Source organism: Cibotium barometz, chromosome 6 (genome assembly GCF_041138505.1).
Source record: "Cibotium barometz isolate CiBa-2024 chromosome 6, ASM4113850v1, whole genome shotgun sequence".
Taxonomy (NCBI): domain Eukaryota; kingdom Viridiplantae; phylum Streptophyta; class Polypodiopsida; order Cyatheales; family Cibotiaceae; genus Cibotium; species Cibotium barometz.
The window spans coordinates 25,822,322-25,835,636 of record NC_141051.1 but is presented as its reverse complement, the minus strand read 5'-3'; the positions used below and the strand labels follow the sequence as shown (position 1 = coordinate 25,835,636).

The 13,315-nt window shown below is 42.8% G+C and overlaps 1 protein-coding gene across 2 annotated transcripts in view; it reads left to right on the top strand.

Moving 5' to 3' along the window:
* Window positions 1–2,020: 2,020 nt before the first annotated feature.
* The window catches only part of LOC147637570 (serine/threonine-protein kinase STY13-like), a 32,131-nt gene continuing 20,836 nt past the window's right edge, over window positions 2,021–13,315 (top strand). For both annotated transcript variants that reach the window (XR_015266056.1, XM_086799369.1), the window contains exons 1-3: window positions 2,021–3,244; window positions 3,354–3,486; window positions 4,029–4,227. Coding sequence is in view for 1 of the 2 variants with exons in the window: in XM_086799369.1 (XP_086655495.1) it covers window positions 2,976–3,244; window positions 3,354–3,486; window positions 4,029–4,227 (601 nt within the window). In the remaining variant the exon portion in view is untranslated. The remainder of the gene's footprint in view (window positions 3,245–3,353; window positions 3,487–4,028; window positions 4,228–13,315) is intronic.

The window sequence follows — 13,315 nt, the reverse complement described above, 5'->3', positions numbered from 1 at the left end:
CCATAGTGGCTACTACTTATATAGGGGGCTTACAAAATAGAGCACATCCATCTCATCACCCACACATGAGGGTGGAGCATTGAGCAACAACCCCCCTAAATGTGAGTTAATGAAAATGGCAATGTATCATCAAATCTCTTTTAAGAGCCTTTGTGAAAATATATACTCATTTCTCTATCGTTGGGCAATAGACATGATCCACCTATCCTGGATATCCATGATAAACTCATGCACATAATGAAATTGTATCTCAATGTGCTGTGTGACCATGAAAACATTGGGTTCTTGGTAATTGCAACTCTGATTGTAGCATAACACTCTCTCGTTGGGTTGTGATAAACTCTACACATAATGATACTGTATCTCAATGTGACAAACTCATGCACATAATGATATTGTATCTCAATGTGCTTCGTGTGAACATGAGAAACATTGGGTTCTTGGAAATTGTAATTGTGATTGTTGTAGTAGACATGCTCCACCTATCCATCCATGATAAACTCCTGCACATAATGATATTGTATCTCAATGTGCTTCATGTGAACATTAGAAACACTAGGTTCTTGGCAATTGCAACACTATCCCTCCATGTCTTCTAAAATCCTTCTCAACCAGGTTGCTTCACATGAAGCAAAGCATGCTGCCTTGTATCAGCTTGCTGGTCTCGACATTGGATCAGGCTATAAATGCCGACACTCATACAAGTTATTCCATGTCCTGACATCAACTCAAGCTATAGAAGATGATACTTATACAAGTTGTTGCGTCGGATTCCTCTCCTTTCGACATTGCTGTTAGCATTTGTGATGAGTACACCAACCTTATCAAAGAGAATCTTCAAGTCATGGTCAGCTATGACTGCAACAACTGACATCAGATTCCTCTTGATGTCTGGCACATAAAAGATATCAGACAACTTCTTATTATCACCATTGCTAGAAACAAAAGAAATGGTACTTGATTCCATGGTGGCTGGCATTTGGCATCGTCCCCGACCGCTACCAAGATGGACTCCACCCCACAGGCTTGAGGGAGCTATACCAATCCTTTTGACTAGTCATATATTAGGATGTTGCATTGTCGATGATTCATAAACCATTGGATTTTGAGAATGTTCCGCACATATCTCTTTGATTGCCATAAAAAAACTCCAATTATGCTTCAGCAATGTTCTCGGACTCCTGTAAAGGCTTCAAAGTACCATTCCCCTTGTTTGCTTCCTTTAGTCTACATAATCACATAATCAAGCTTGTTGCAATAGAAAATTACTTTTGATTTCTTCTTCTTCTTAGAAGTATTGGGGTTATCAGAGCCCTTAACCTTATCTTTCTTTGCATTTACGAAGAATGCAATGTCACTACCACCTTTGGCTTTAAAATGCATCTCCTTCTCCATCAACATTGTGCCCAACTCAAGAGGCCAGTCTTGTCATGCATTTGCTTGTTCAATGAGGCCACCAAACTATCATACTTCGGGGGTAACACTCTCATGCACCTACGTGTGGTGCTAGTTCTTCATTGGTCTTGGTGATCCCATTGCCACCATTTGATCTTGCACTTGTAGAGACCAGTTAAGCATTTTTCATGCGATAGGGACACATGCAAGTGGAATAGATTTAGACCAATCAGCCCCACTGGAATGTTATGAGTTCGATGGTGACCTGTGCAAGGAGATTCAAATTCTGGAAAATAATGCCTATTGACTCTTAAGGCATATGATCTTTGATGACCTGTGTCCTAGGTAGAGTTAGGTTGCAACCTTGTGTGAAATTTTATTTTGCAATATGAGAGAGAGAGAGAGAGAGAAGTGTTGAAAAAACATATTTTTTTGAAAAATTTCTAGATTTTTGAGCCAAATTATAACTGAAATTGAGAAAATATTTTTGAGTAGAATCTTGCAGGAGAGAGAGAGAAGAGAGAGGACGCGTGGTGTTTTGTGATTTGATATTTCAGAATCGCCCTTTCATGAATAAATAATAAATGAAAATATATACTTAAGAGTCTATATATATATAGAGAGAGAGAGAGTGAGAATCTGAGAAGCTACAGAAAATAGAAGGAAAGAGAGAGAATGCCAGCACTGTGAGAAGCTACAGAAAATAGAAGGAAAGACTATAGACCTGATTAGGGTTTTCTAGCTTGGCCCTCTTAGGATGACCTTTTAGGGTTTCTTTTTCTTAAGGGTTTCTGAACATGCCCTAATTAGGGTTGCCAAACTTGGCTAATTCAAGAAGGTTTTCGAGCATGGGCAGATGAGGGCTTTTGAACATGTCCAGATTAGGGCTTTCGAACAGGACCTGATGATTATGGCCAGATCGTAACTCTTAAAGCATAGTTTAAATAAAACAAGGGATTCAAACAGGCGATCTGCAGTTACAGATGGCCTGTCCATGCGTTTGTGGTTAAAGCTTAAATAGCTCGTAAACTACAATTATCTTTCCTGTAGATCGCCCATTGAAGCTATACACAGGAGTGCAAAATAGTTTCAAGCACAGTTAAATCTACGGAAAGGAAACTCGCATCGATTGAACATTAGGATTTCCATTATGACCCCATTAGGGTTTTAGCGTCTGAACACTTTCTTGCTGAAGCTACAGGCGCAGTGGTTAGGGTTTCAAATTTGGCCAGATTAGGGCTTTAGGCAGGGAATTCTAAGTGTGAGTCCTCTCTGTTGCAGGTTTTCCATGAGTCATTGAAGCTACAGTTTGAGATTTCACGGGTTTAGAAGGTACCATTGTGGGTTAATCATATTGATTTTACCAGCACCATTGAGGCTTGGTGGCAAATAAATTTCTTTGACATGCTTGGATCTGCCCACTCTAACGAGCTGCAAAAGTCGGCTCCAACCTCAGGCCCATGATGAAGAAAGTGGAGGAGATCTCGCAACCTCAGGCCCAGGATCCGGAGGAGTCAAAAGGATGAGCTTGCACTTGTGTCATTGGACCTCAGTATTGTGGCAGATTTAGTCCAGAGATAATGAGTTCCGGCGAAGGAGTGCAGTTTGCGAGGAAAGATCTCATCAAGGGTGATGCAAAGGTTTTGCCAGAGTCTCTTAAAGATGGAGGGGGAAGAGAAGAACTGTATGGCAGCACCATGGATAGCCCCATTTCCATACACAGCTCGGGGCTTGGGCAGAGCCCAGCCCGTGACTTTAGCATCGACGAGAGATGGCTTATTGATCCCAAGCTTCTGTTTGTTGGCCCCAGGATTGGGGAGGGTGCGCATGGCAAAGTCTACGAGGGCAAGTGAGTGTACCGTTTTCCTCATCTTCCTTGCAACCAAAGCACTTTCTCAGATCTAGCAGACTTGGTCTACCAACTGTTTTAATGTTCTTGATTTCCCTCCCCTCCCCAGGTATCGGGACCAGAGTGTGGCTCTGAAGTTAGTGCAAACAAGTGGCACACCTGAAGAAGTGGCGAAACGGGAAAATAGGTTTGCAAGGGAGGTTACATTACTTTGCAGAGTGCAACACAAGAACCTCGTCAAGGTAGCTGCTCAGCATCAATCATTTGGCAGAGAAGCTAGGGTTTTACACACACAGAATGATGTGGATCGACTGGCTTATATTTGTGCTACTTAAATAGCTGGAAAAACTGGGTGATCATATGGCGTCACTCATTATATTATACAGAAGTTTTTCAATAAAGCAAGAATGCTTAACTGAAGCCCTTTTTTCTCAGAAGAAACATTACTCTCGTGGGCTTAATCGAATCCCCTTTGTAGTAGTTGAGTGGTGTCAAATGTAGTAAACAAAGAAACTGTAACCTTTTGCTGTGACTAAGCAGCTTCTATAAAGCCTTCAAAAAAGCCATATTGCTGGATGCCAAAATGTATTAAATTTATGATGGCATCTTCAGTTTCTTTGTCGTAGTTGATGTTCTTTAACCGTGGGTTGGCCTATACCTTCGTGTATTCATTTTTTTTTGATAGCTGAAAAGATAAGAGTACTCTATGAAGCAGGGTTTACCGCACATGCTGATTGCACCGTTATTGTTACCCCAATGATCGTGTATCTTGTGTTATTGGCAGTTCATCGGAGCATGTAAGGAGCCGGCGGTAATGGTTGTAGTGACAGAATTATTGCAGGGAGGATCCTTAAAAAAGTATCTGATGAGCATGAGGCCAAAGCGGTTGGATCAGCGTGTGGCCGTCAAATTTGCATTGGACATTGCTGAGGCAATGGACTGCCTTCACAATCATGGAATCATTCATCGCGACCTCAAGCCAGGCATGGCATTCTTTACTAATTTATCTGTAACCTCTTTAATACACCCATACAAAGAATGCTATTCTGTTTCAATTGTTTTGTTGCGCAGGGAAGGAAATGTCTTGTGAATGATCTCATGACTCATGTGCTCCACGATCTATGTGAAATGGAAAATACGCAGTAATTGATTTATAGAAGGAAAGAAAGAACACAGATCTCATTAACATCTATGAAAGACCCAAAGGGTTTATGAGACCAAAATGTATCACATGTGTTCCTTGAGTAAACTAAATGACAAAATACAAACATGGAAAAAAGTTACCTAAACTGAAGAAACTTCTACTACCTGAATCCGTCTGTACAGAAGATTCATGTGTATCCAAAAAAAAGAAGGGAACGAGAGAAGCATCTCTAATCTCTGTCATGTGTCCCTCCCTGAAGAGACAATGGTAGTGTCCCCGAATCTTGTAGTAAAGTGGGCATCTAAGTATGTTGTGCTCCTCTCCCAGTGCTACATAGCTTGCTTAGCCGTCTATCTTATGGGATGCCCTTTGCTCTCTCCGTCTCAATCCAAAGGCGATGTGATGACTCCCTGAGTTGGGTGACCAATGGCAATCCTCATGTGTACGACACATGTCCATGGAGATAATTGGGCCTCTTGATGAATCCATCCCCAGTGATCCTCAGGATATGCTCTCTGTAGGTCTAGAGCTTTGGGGAAAGCTCTGCTAGGAATATCTATGTCGTCTGGCCGGCATGAAGCTGGGTCAAATCTAGACAGATGATGTGATTGATCTCTTGCCGTGAGAGATTACGAAAGGGGAAGTCCAAGCTATGCTCAAGGCTATACTCAAAGGGGGGAGGCGGTCCATCTGAAGGCCCTGTGACTTGAACCAACTGTTGAGATGGTGCTGGTACCTCGTGTGCCAAATGGGATTCCAGAGCCAAATGTGGGAGGCTATCTCTATGTAGTGTGGTATAGGAAACTGATTCTTGATTGTAATCTTGTTCAAGGCTATGCAGTCAATGCACATGTGAAATGAGCCATCCTTCTTCTTCACTAGAAGCACTAGAGAACAAAAGGGCGAAAAACTAGGCCGTATCAATCCCTTTGATAGCACGTCTCTTGTACTTGTGTCATATTCTATTTTATGCCTTGCTATTATGCCCAATCAGCCATCTAGAAAATGTGAATTAGTCTATGTTTCCTTATCAGTGAATTAGTTTGTACAACACTCACACGGTAAGGAAGTTGATTCGGGGTGAACTCCCTAGAATCAACTCTATCACATGATCCTCTGGTTGCTAAGGAGGCAACTCTCCTGGAATAACATCCTTGAAGCGTCCTTGTATTCCTCTAGAAACGGTAGTCTCTCCCTCTCAAGAGAGTTAAAATCTTTCACGGAGTCTTCACTCTTATCCCTTAGAAAGATCATATACGCAAAGATGGTAGACTTTATTGCTTTGAAATAGATACATGGGATACAATAGGGATGATATCTTCCTTCTTCTTTGCTACAATAGCGATATCCTTATTCTTGCTTAAAAGAAATGGTCCTCTTGGGAATTTGGATAATAGCACTCTTTCTATGGAACCATGGCATCCCCAAAATGACATCCGAATGCTTCAAAAGTGAAATATAGAAATCCTCATAGTCCACATAATCTGGACATGAATCCTCAACTTACCAATGATAGGCATTATTGCCACTGCATCACCATGAAACACTTGCAGGCTGGTCCCGTCTCCTCAAGTTTGATACCCAACTGTTCCGCAAGCTCTATGGAAATGAAACTATCTATGGCTCCCATGTCAAACAACACTAGAGCATTCTTGTCCCACACATTGCTCCAAGAGAGGCACAACTCTCTAGCCTCGGGTTCCGAAGTGTTTCCCAATACATCGAGAATCCCACCAACCACTGCCTTAGACTTTTCCTTGCTCTCTAGGTCCCTTAGGACGATCCAGACATTGGGCTGACGTGTGCCCCTCTTTGACACACCTAAAGCATTTCCCTTCCTTGCGGTAGATCTCTATTTGCTTGTTGGTCAAGTTGTGCTTTTCTTTATAGGAGTTTGGAATACCCCCTCGGCATCGTAGGTTGAAACCTATTCGTGGAATTCTCACGCTTCTCAAGTACCGAAAACTTTTGATCTCCAATACTTGTCTTTTTCTTTGGTTCGTCTACCATGTAGACCTTGGCAACTGAAGCTGAATGCATCAAATGTTGGTTGGTATCATTTGGACATGCATCAAATGTTGGTTGGTATCATTTGGACATACATTCATAAAATCTCGAATGTTGTCATGCAAATTGGCCCGATACTTTCTTAACTTAGACCTCTGAGAAAGCTCCTTAAAAGGAGTAATCTTGAGATATGCATCCCAAAATTTCTTATTGATGATTGGGCAATCTTTGAAGTAATGTCTTTACTTGTTCTGTTTTAGTGAATTAGTCATTTAAAGTTTGTTTTGCTAATTAGTCATTAAAAATTTGTGTTAGAAATTCTTTTGTTGTGGTTCAATAAAGAATTTGTGTGTGTGTGATTTATTTATGTATTTGTCTATTTTTACAAGTTATTATTACTATTATTATTATTATTATTTTTCTCGGGTGTCTCTAGTAAGCCTCTTTTTTTTTTTTGGTGGGTTCTCTTCTTTCTTTTAAAATTATTTGTAAGTTCAGTTTCATGTAGCCTTATGACCGTATATCAATTGTCTCACCTGTTTCCATCTGCAATCTTTCCCATGGAAGGTGCAATCTTCAAACTTCTTAGGTAAGAATTGATCATAAAGCTGCTTCTTTAAATCTTTCCATTTCTTGGGAAATGCATTGGCTTTCTCTGTAAGATGTAAACTAGCCATGTGAATCTTGGATGACTCCGAATAGTTTCGGAATCAAAAGCAATAATTGGCGGATAAAAGTGAGGGCTTTGTCTATGTAACTGTCAAATCCCCACGGATCCCCTCGTGATCGATCTTGGTTCGAAACTTGAATCCTGCAAACAAACGAACAACAAACAACAAAGGGGGTGCAGGCCTGACTCACCTCCCAACCATGACAGCTGTGGGCAAGCTCACAGTCTTGGCTGTCCCCAGCGAGCCACGAGCTGAGCTAACTAGGTTGACGTACCGACCAGTGACGTCCCATACCGCCACGAAGCTGCCCTCGCGGGCCTCGAGATTGCTGCCGGCCTCGGCTGCGTAAAGCAGGTGCACGTCTGCACTAGATCCAGGCTCCAAGACCATAGAGCTCTCACAAACTCGCGAGACTCTCTATAATACAATAACTAACCTTGGCCACCCTTTTATAGGCTCTTGGCCGGTCATCGGGCGTCCACACTTGGCTGCCCGCCCGTCCATACTTGGGTGCCCGCCCGTTAGTATTTCCCTAACTCAGCTCGTCAATCAGCCTGCCTAGTTCCAAGCTTCCCCAAGCCTCGAAACTAGTCTTGCATGCGTATAGCACACGGTAGATACGCACTGTGCACATGACATACTCCCCTTCCTCTAAGAGCTCACTCCTGAGCTCACTAAAAAGCCAGGGTAATCTCTCTGAAGAGAAGTCAGTGTCTCCCATGTAGCGTCCTCCTCAACACGATCCTTCCACTTGATCTTGTATTCCGTGATAAGCGTATGACGCAATCTTCGTTCACGAAAGCCAAGAATCTTTTCAGGTTCGTGCGGAACAAATGTCATGTCCTGGACATCTATAATTTCTTGAGGAGTAACTAACTGATCTGCTCCACCCAGTACTTCCTTAAGTCTACTGACATGAAATACAGGATGAACTTTCACATGAGAAGGCAAATCCAATTCATATGCAACTGAACCAATCCGTCGTGTAACACGAAATGGTCCACAGTATCTAGGGGATAATTTCGGAGATCTACCTGTCCGTAAAGTCTCGGAATCTTTCGGAACTCGCAAATACACCATCGTTCCTTTAGAGAACTCTCTAGGTGAACGATGTCTATTAGAATAAAACCTGTCGCGGTCTTGAGCACTTCTAATAGATTCCTTCGCAACTTGTAACATTTCCTGCATATCTTGCAAAAAATTACGTGCTGCATCATGCTGAAGTCCTGAGAATCCTACTGTAATAGGTGATCTTGGTTGAAAACCATATATAAGCATGAAAGGACTAAACCCTGTACTCGTATACTTAGTACTGTTATATGCAAATTCTAACATAGGAAGATAATCCTCCCATGAACTTTGTCTTTTGGATACATATGCTCGAAGCATATCCTCCAAAATCTGATTCACTCTTTCAGTTTGGCCATCAGATTGAGGATGATCAGAGGAACTCAAATTCAAAGTTGTTTCCAACTTCTCGAAAACAAGTTTCCAAAAGTCACTCGTAAACTTAGAGTCTCTATCACTGACTAAGTCCTGCGGTAACCCGTACAGTCTAAACAATTGCTCGATAAACTGCCGAGCTAATTGCGTAGCTGTAATACTCTTCCGGGTCGGTAAAAATCTAGCCATCTTTGTCAAGCGATCTACCACAACCCAAATAGAATCGTGGCCTTGATGTGTTCTTGGCAATCCGGTAATAGAATCCATGGAAATACTTTCCCATTTATTACCTGGGATTTGCAAAGGATGCAACAACCCAGCCTGTCTAAAGCGTTCAGCTTTATTTGCCTGACAAATCTGACACTTGAGAACATAATCTTCTACATACCCTTTCATCTTCGGCCAATAAAAAGTGTGTTTCACTAAAGATAGTGTCCTGTGTACCCCAGGGTGTCCAGCAGAAGGGGCGTCGTGACACTCCCTCAGAATCTTGGACCTAATGTCCGGGATCTGTGGTACACAAATTTTGTCATTACGGAATAGTAAACCATTCCGAATCATCCACTGACCTCCTGCAGTGTGAATGGTAGACTGCGCAGTCACCGAGTCTTGGTCAATCAATGAGCTCCCGTCCTGGATCTTCTGCCAAAATGGACCAAAATAACTATCAATCCTGCAAAGCCCTCTCAATGACTGAAATAAGTCAGTAGAAATCTCGGTGAACGACAAAGTATTCACCTCTCTAATCCGACTAAGCGCATCTGCAATATTATTCATGGACCCTTTCCGATAACGGATCTCAAAATCAAAATCTTGCATTAACTCTGCCCAACGAGCTTTCCTTCTTCTCAAATCATCCGCATCACACACATACAGTTATCGGTAGTGTGAGCTGAGAGTACTCCCGTACAGATTTCCGAAGAAAAAACAACAGAACCGAGAAAAGAACGAAGTTGTTTCACTGTTCGCGGTATAGGCCAGTCCAAAACCTTCTGAACTCGGTTATAGTCAATGCTCAATCCATCTCGAGTGATCTTGTGTCCCAAGTAAATGATGTCGGTCATAAAGAACTCACATTTACTCAACTTGGCATATAGTCGATTCTGTCTTAAAATAGATAAGACAATCGTGAGGTGTCTGACATGATCCTCAAGAGTACGACTATATATCAAAATATCATCCAGGAACACCACCACAAATTTCCCCAAATGTTCACGAAAAAGATCGTTCATCATTTGCTGGAAAGTGGCTGGAGCATTGGTTAACCCAAAAGATAATACGAGAAACTCGTAATGGCCATACCTAGTCCGAAAGGCGGTTCTTTCGACATGCCTTTCATGAATACGTATCTGGTGATAGCCAGTACGCAAATCTATCTTCGTGAAATATTTCGCTCCTGCTAACCGGTCAATTAGGTCATCTGATCGAGGGAGAGAATAACGGTTCTTAATAGTTAACTTGTTCAATCTTTTGTAATCTATACACATTCTCCAAGTATTGTCCTTCTTTCTCCTAAGCAACACAGGTGCACCCCAAGGTGATTTACTTGGACGGATCTGGCCCATCCTCAGATAATCTTCGAGTTGTTTAGCCAACTCATCTTCCTCAGCTTGGCTCATCCTATAAGGTGGAATACTCACAGGATGAGCACCAGGGATCAAGTCAATACGATGATCTACTGTCCGTTCAGGTGGTAAACCCGATGGCAATTCCTTAGGAAATACATCTTGAAATGAATCAAGTATCTTCTGTAATTCTTTGCTTTCAACATACTTAATTCATTCACATCCATGGAAGGGATGAGAAAAGAAGAAAGTGGAATCAAGACACAATGGAAAGCGGTGTACAAAGAAGAATTCATTATATTTCCAATCAATTGTATTTACAAGAGGTCCCTGAGAGGGATGAATACAATCACCTAAAATACTATACTTGGTGTTCCTATGTTGAAAAGAAAAAATATGACTAGACCAATCTATCTGGACATCAAGAGTCTTAAACCACTCAATCCCTAATAACAAGTCTACATTTTTCCAGATGCATAACATAGCATTCCAGAGTATCTTTGTAGTCCTGAATCTGGATTGGAAGCATCTCCACCTTGCGATCCCAAACTTGTCTGCCCGCAGGTAGACGTACCTCATAGGTATGGTCGCTGAGTGTCGTATCAAGACTCAATTTCTGCACAAGTTTGTAATTAACAAAGTTATGCGAACTGCCAGGGTCTAAAAGAATGTGAATTTTATGACCATTCACTTCTCCATAAACTCGGAGAAGATCATGAATGCCAAATACTTTAGAATTGAACAGACAATCAGAACAAGTACTAGGGCGAGAAAGTACAGTAATTGACGTACCTGTCAAAGACAACTGGTTAGCTGCCTTTGGCTTGGGTCCTGCGTTTGACTTGGTACCCTTTTGCTTTGGGCACTCATTACGCATATGTCCTTTTTCTTCGCAGATAAAACAACGTCCTTCCTTCTTGAGCTTCAAAGCCCGAAGGAGTCGTTTCTTCTTCACTGGTGTCGAACTTGTATTCTTCGAAGGTTGGTTCGAAGACTTGCCTTCAGGCGCTTAGCCATAGGTGCGGAGAACTTTCTTTTATGCTTGTTCCCCTGCTCGGTAACGGGTTTTGACTTGGAAGAGACCATCGTATCATCATAGATACGAGCTGAATGAATGGCCTCGTCCAATGTTTTGCATTTGTTATTTTCAACCTGTAATCGGTACGAGTCCGGTAAACCAGCTACGAAAAATCCCAAAAGGGTAGTGGGATCCAACTTTGTAGCTTTCATCTGCAAGTCACGAAACTTCTGGAGGTAGACCTCATAAGTGAGGTGCTGCGAGGTCATGGTCAAAGCTGAAAACCGGGCAACAACATCGTAATCATCCTCTTTCTTGAGGAATTCTTTCTTGAAAATGTCTTCGAATTGTGCCCAAGTCGTTGGCTTTGGGTTCAATTCCTTCCACCAAAGCAAAGCTTTGCCGGACAGGAAACCTGCTGCTAACTGTATCTTCTTTCCATCATCATATGGATGAAACTGAAAGTGAACTTGCCACTTATGTAGCCAAGTGTCCACGATCTCCTTGGTTCGCTGCTTTTGCTCGCCCCCAAACGGTTCCGGAGTAATATTGGGGCCTAAAGCTAAAGCCAAGGTATCCATTCCCGAGAAAGTAGAGAGGGTAGTGGTCAATAGAGCGATGGAGTTCTGCAAAGCCTGCATCTGGGCTGCGATTTGTGCCTGACACTCTTGGAAATCTGATTTTGACACAAACTCGTCAAAAAGATCGGCATCAGTGCCTTCCGTAGCCGGCAAGCCTTCGCGTTCCACGAGGGGCTCCAACTCTGATTCTTGGGTCGACATCTTGAAGAGGGTACGTGGAGAGAAAATTTGGTCTTTGCACAACAAAAGTGCGAGCGAACTTGAGAGCTTGAAAACTTGAGAACTTGAGAACTCGAGAGATGTGTGGCAAGAAGCCCACTTGAGGGGGTTAATAAAGGTTTCCCAAAAGCCAAAAAAAAATCTCGAAAAGCTATGCTTAGCTTTTGCTTTAGCTTTTGTGTTTTTTTTTCTTGAATAAATAAATATATATATATATTTTAATATATATATATATATATATGGATATATATATTCTCTTTTCTAAAAAAAATAAAACACCTTGGAAACCTTAGAGAGGGGGGGTTCTTTTAAAATTTAAAAATTTTAACCTCCCCTAAAAAAAACAAAAACGAAAGCATTAAAAAAAACGTAATGCTTTACGTGTTTTTTTTTTTCCGCGTCCCTCCTGGATTAGCCCGACTGCTCGTTGCAGACGTAACACGTGCAGGGGTCGCCATCTTTGCTGCCGGCTTGCTTTGCAGCATCTGCGTCAGCCTCGCGTAGGTCTTGCGATGAAGCCACGTGGGCCTGCGCTGGCTACGCTGCCTGGCCTGGCTGGTGTACCTGCCCGCCTAGCGTAGGCGCTGCCTAGGCAGGCTGCGCAGGTCTGATCTGGGCGCTGCTTAATTGGCTATGCAGGCCTGGCCGCAAGGCTGTGCAGGCCTAATCGCCTGGCTACTCAGCCTTGGGCGCTTGCGCAAACTTGGCCGGCTACAAGCCTAGCCGCCAGCATAGACACCCAAAAGCTAATGCTTGCCCAACGTGCAACACGTCTCGACCAGCAGTCCTTCACGACCAGCGCTGCAGTGTTCGCCTAGCACGCTCTCTCTCTCTCTCTCTCTCTCTCTCTCTCGTACGCCAAAAAACAACGAAAAGCATCATGCTTTTTTCTTTTTTTTTCTCTGTTTTCTCTCCCTGCAAGTTATGCGACTGCACACAAGGCCTCTTCTTTGCAAAGCAATCAACCTTATTAAAACTACCATCTCCCATCATCAACATGGGGTTCTTTGATGAAGGAAAACACATACTAAAACTGAAAACTGCAGTATGCACAGAAAAAACAGCAAGCTTTTTTTTCACATACCGTTCTTCGACCTCTTCTTTTCTACCTACCGACTTGCTTGTTCACGAGGTATGCTCTGATACCACTGTCAAATCCCCACGGATCCCCTCGTGATCGATCTTGGTTCGAAACTCGAATCCTGCAAACAAACGAACAACAAACAACAAAGGGGGTGCAGGCCTGACTCACCTCCCAACCATGACAGCCGTGGGCAAGCCCACAGTCTTGGCTGTCCCCACCGAGCCACGAGCTGAGCTAACTAGGTTGACGTACCGACCAATCTCCTCCTCGTGACGTCCCATACCGCCACGAAGCTGCCCTCGCGGGCCTCGAGATTGCTGCCGGCCTCGGCTGCGTAAA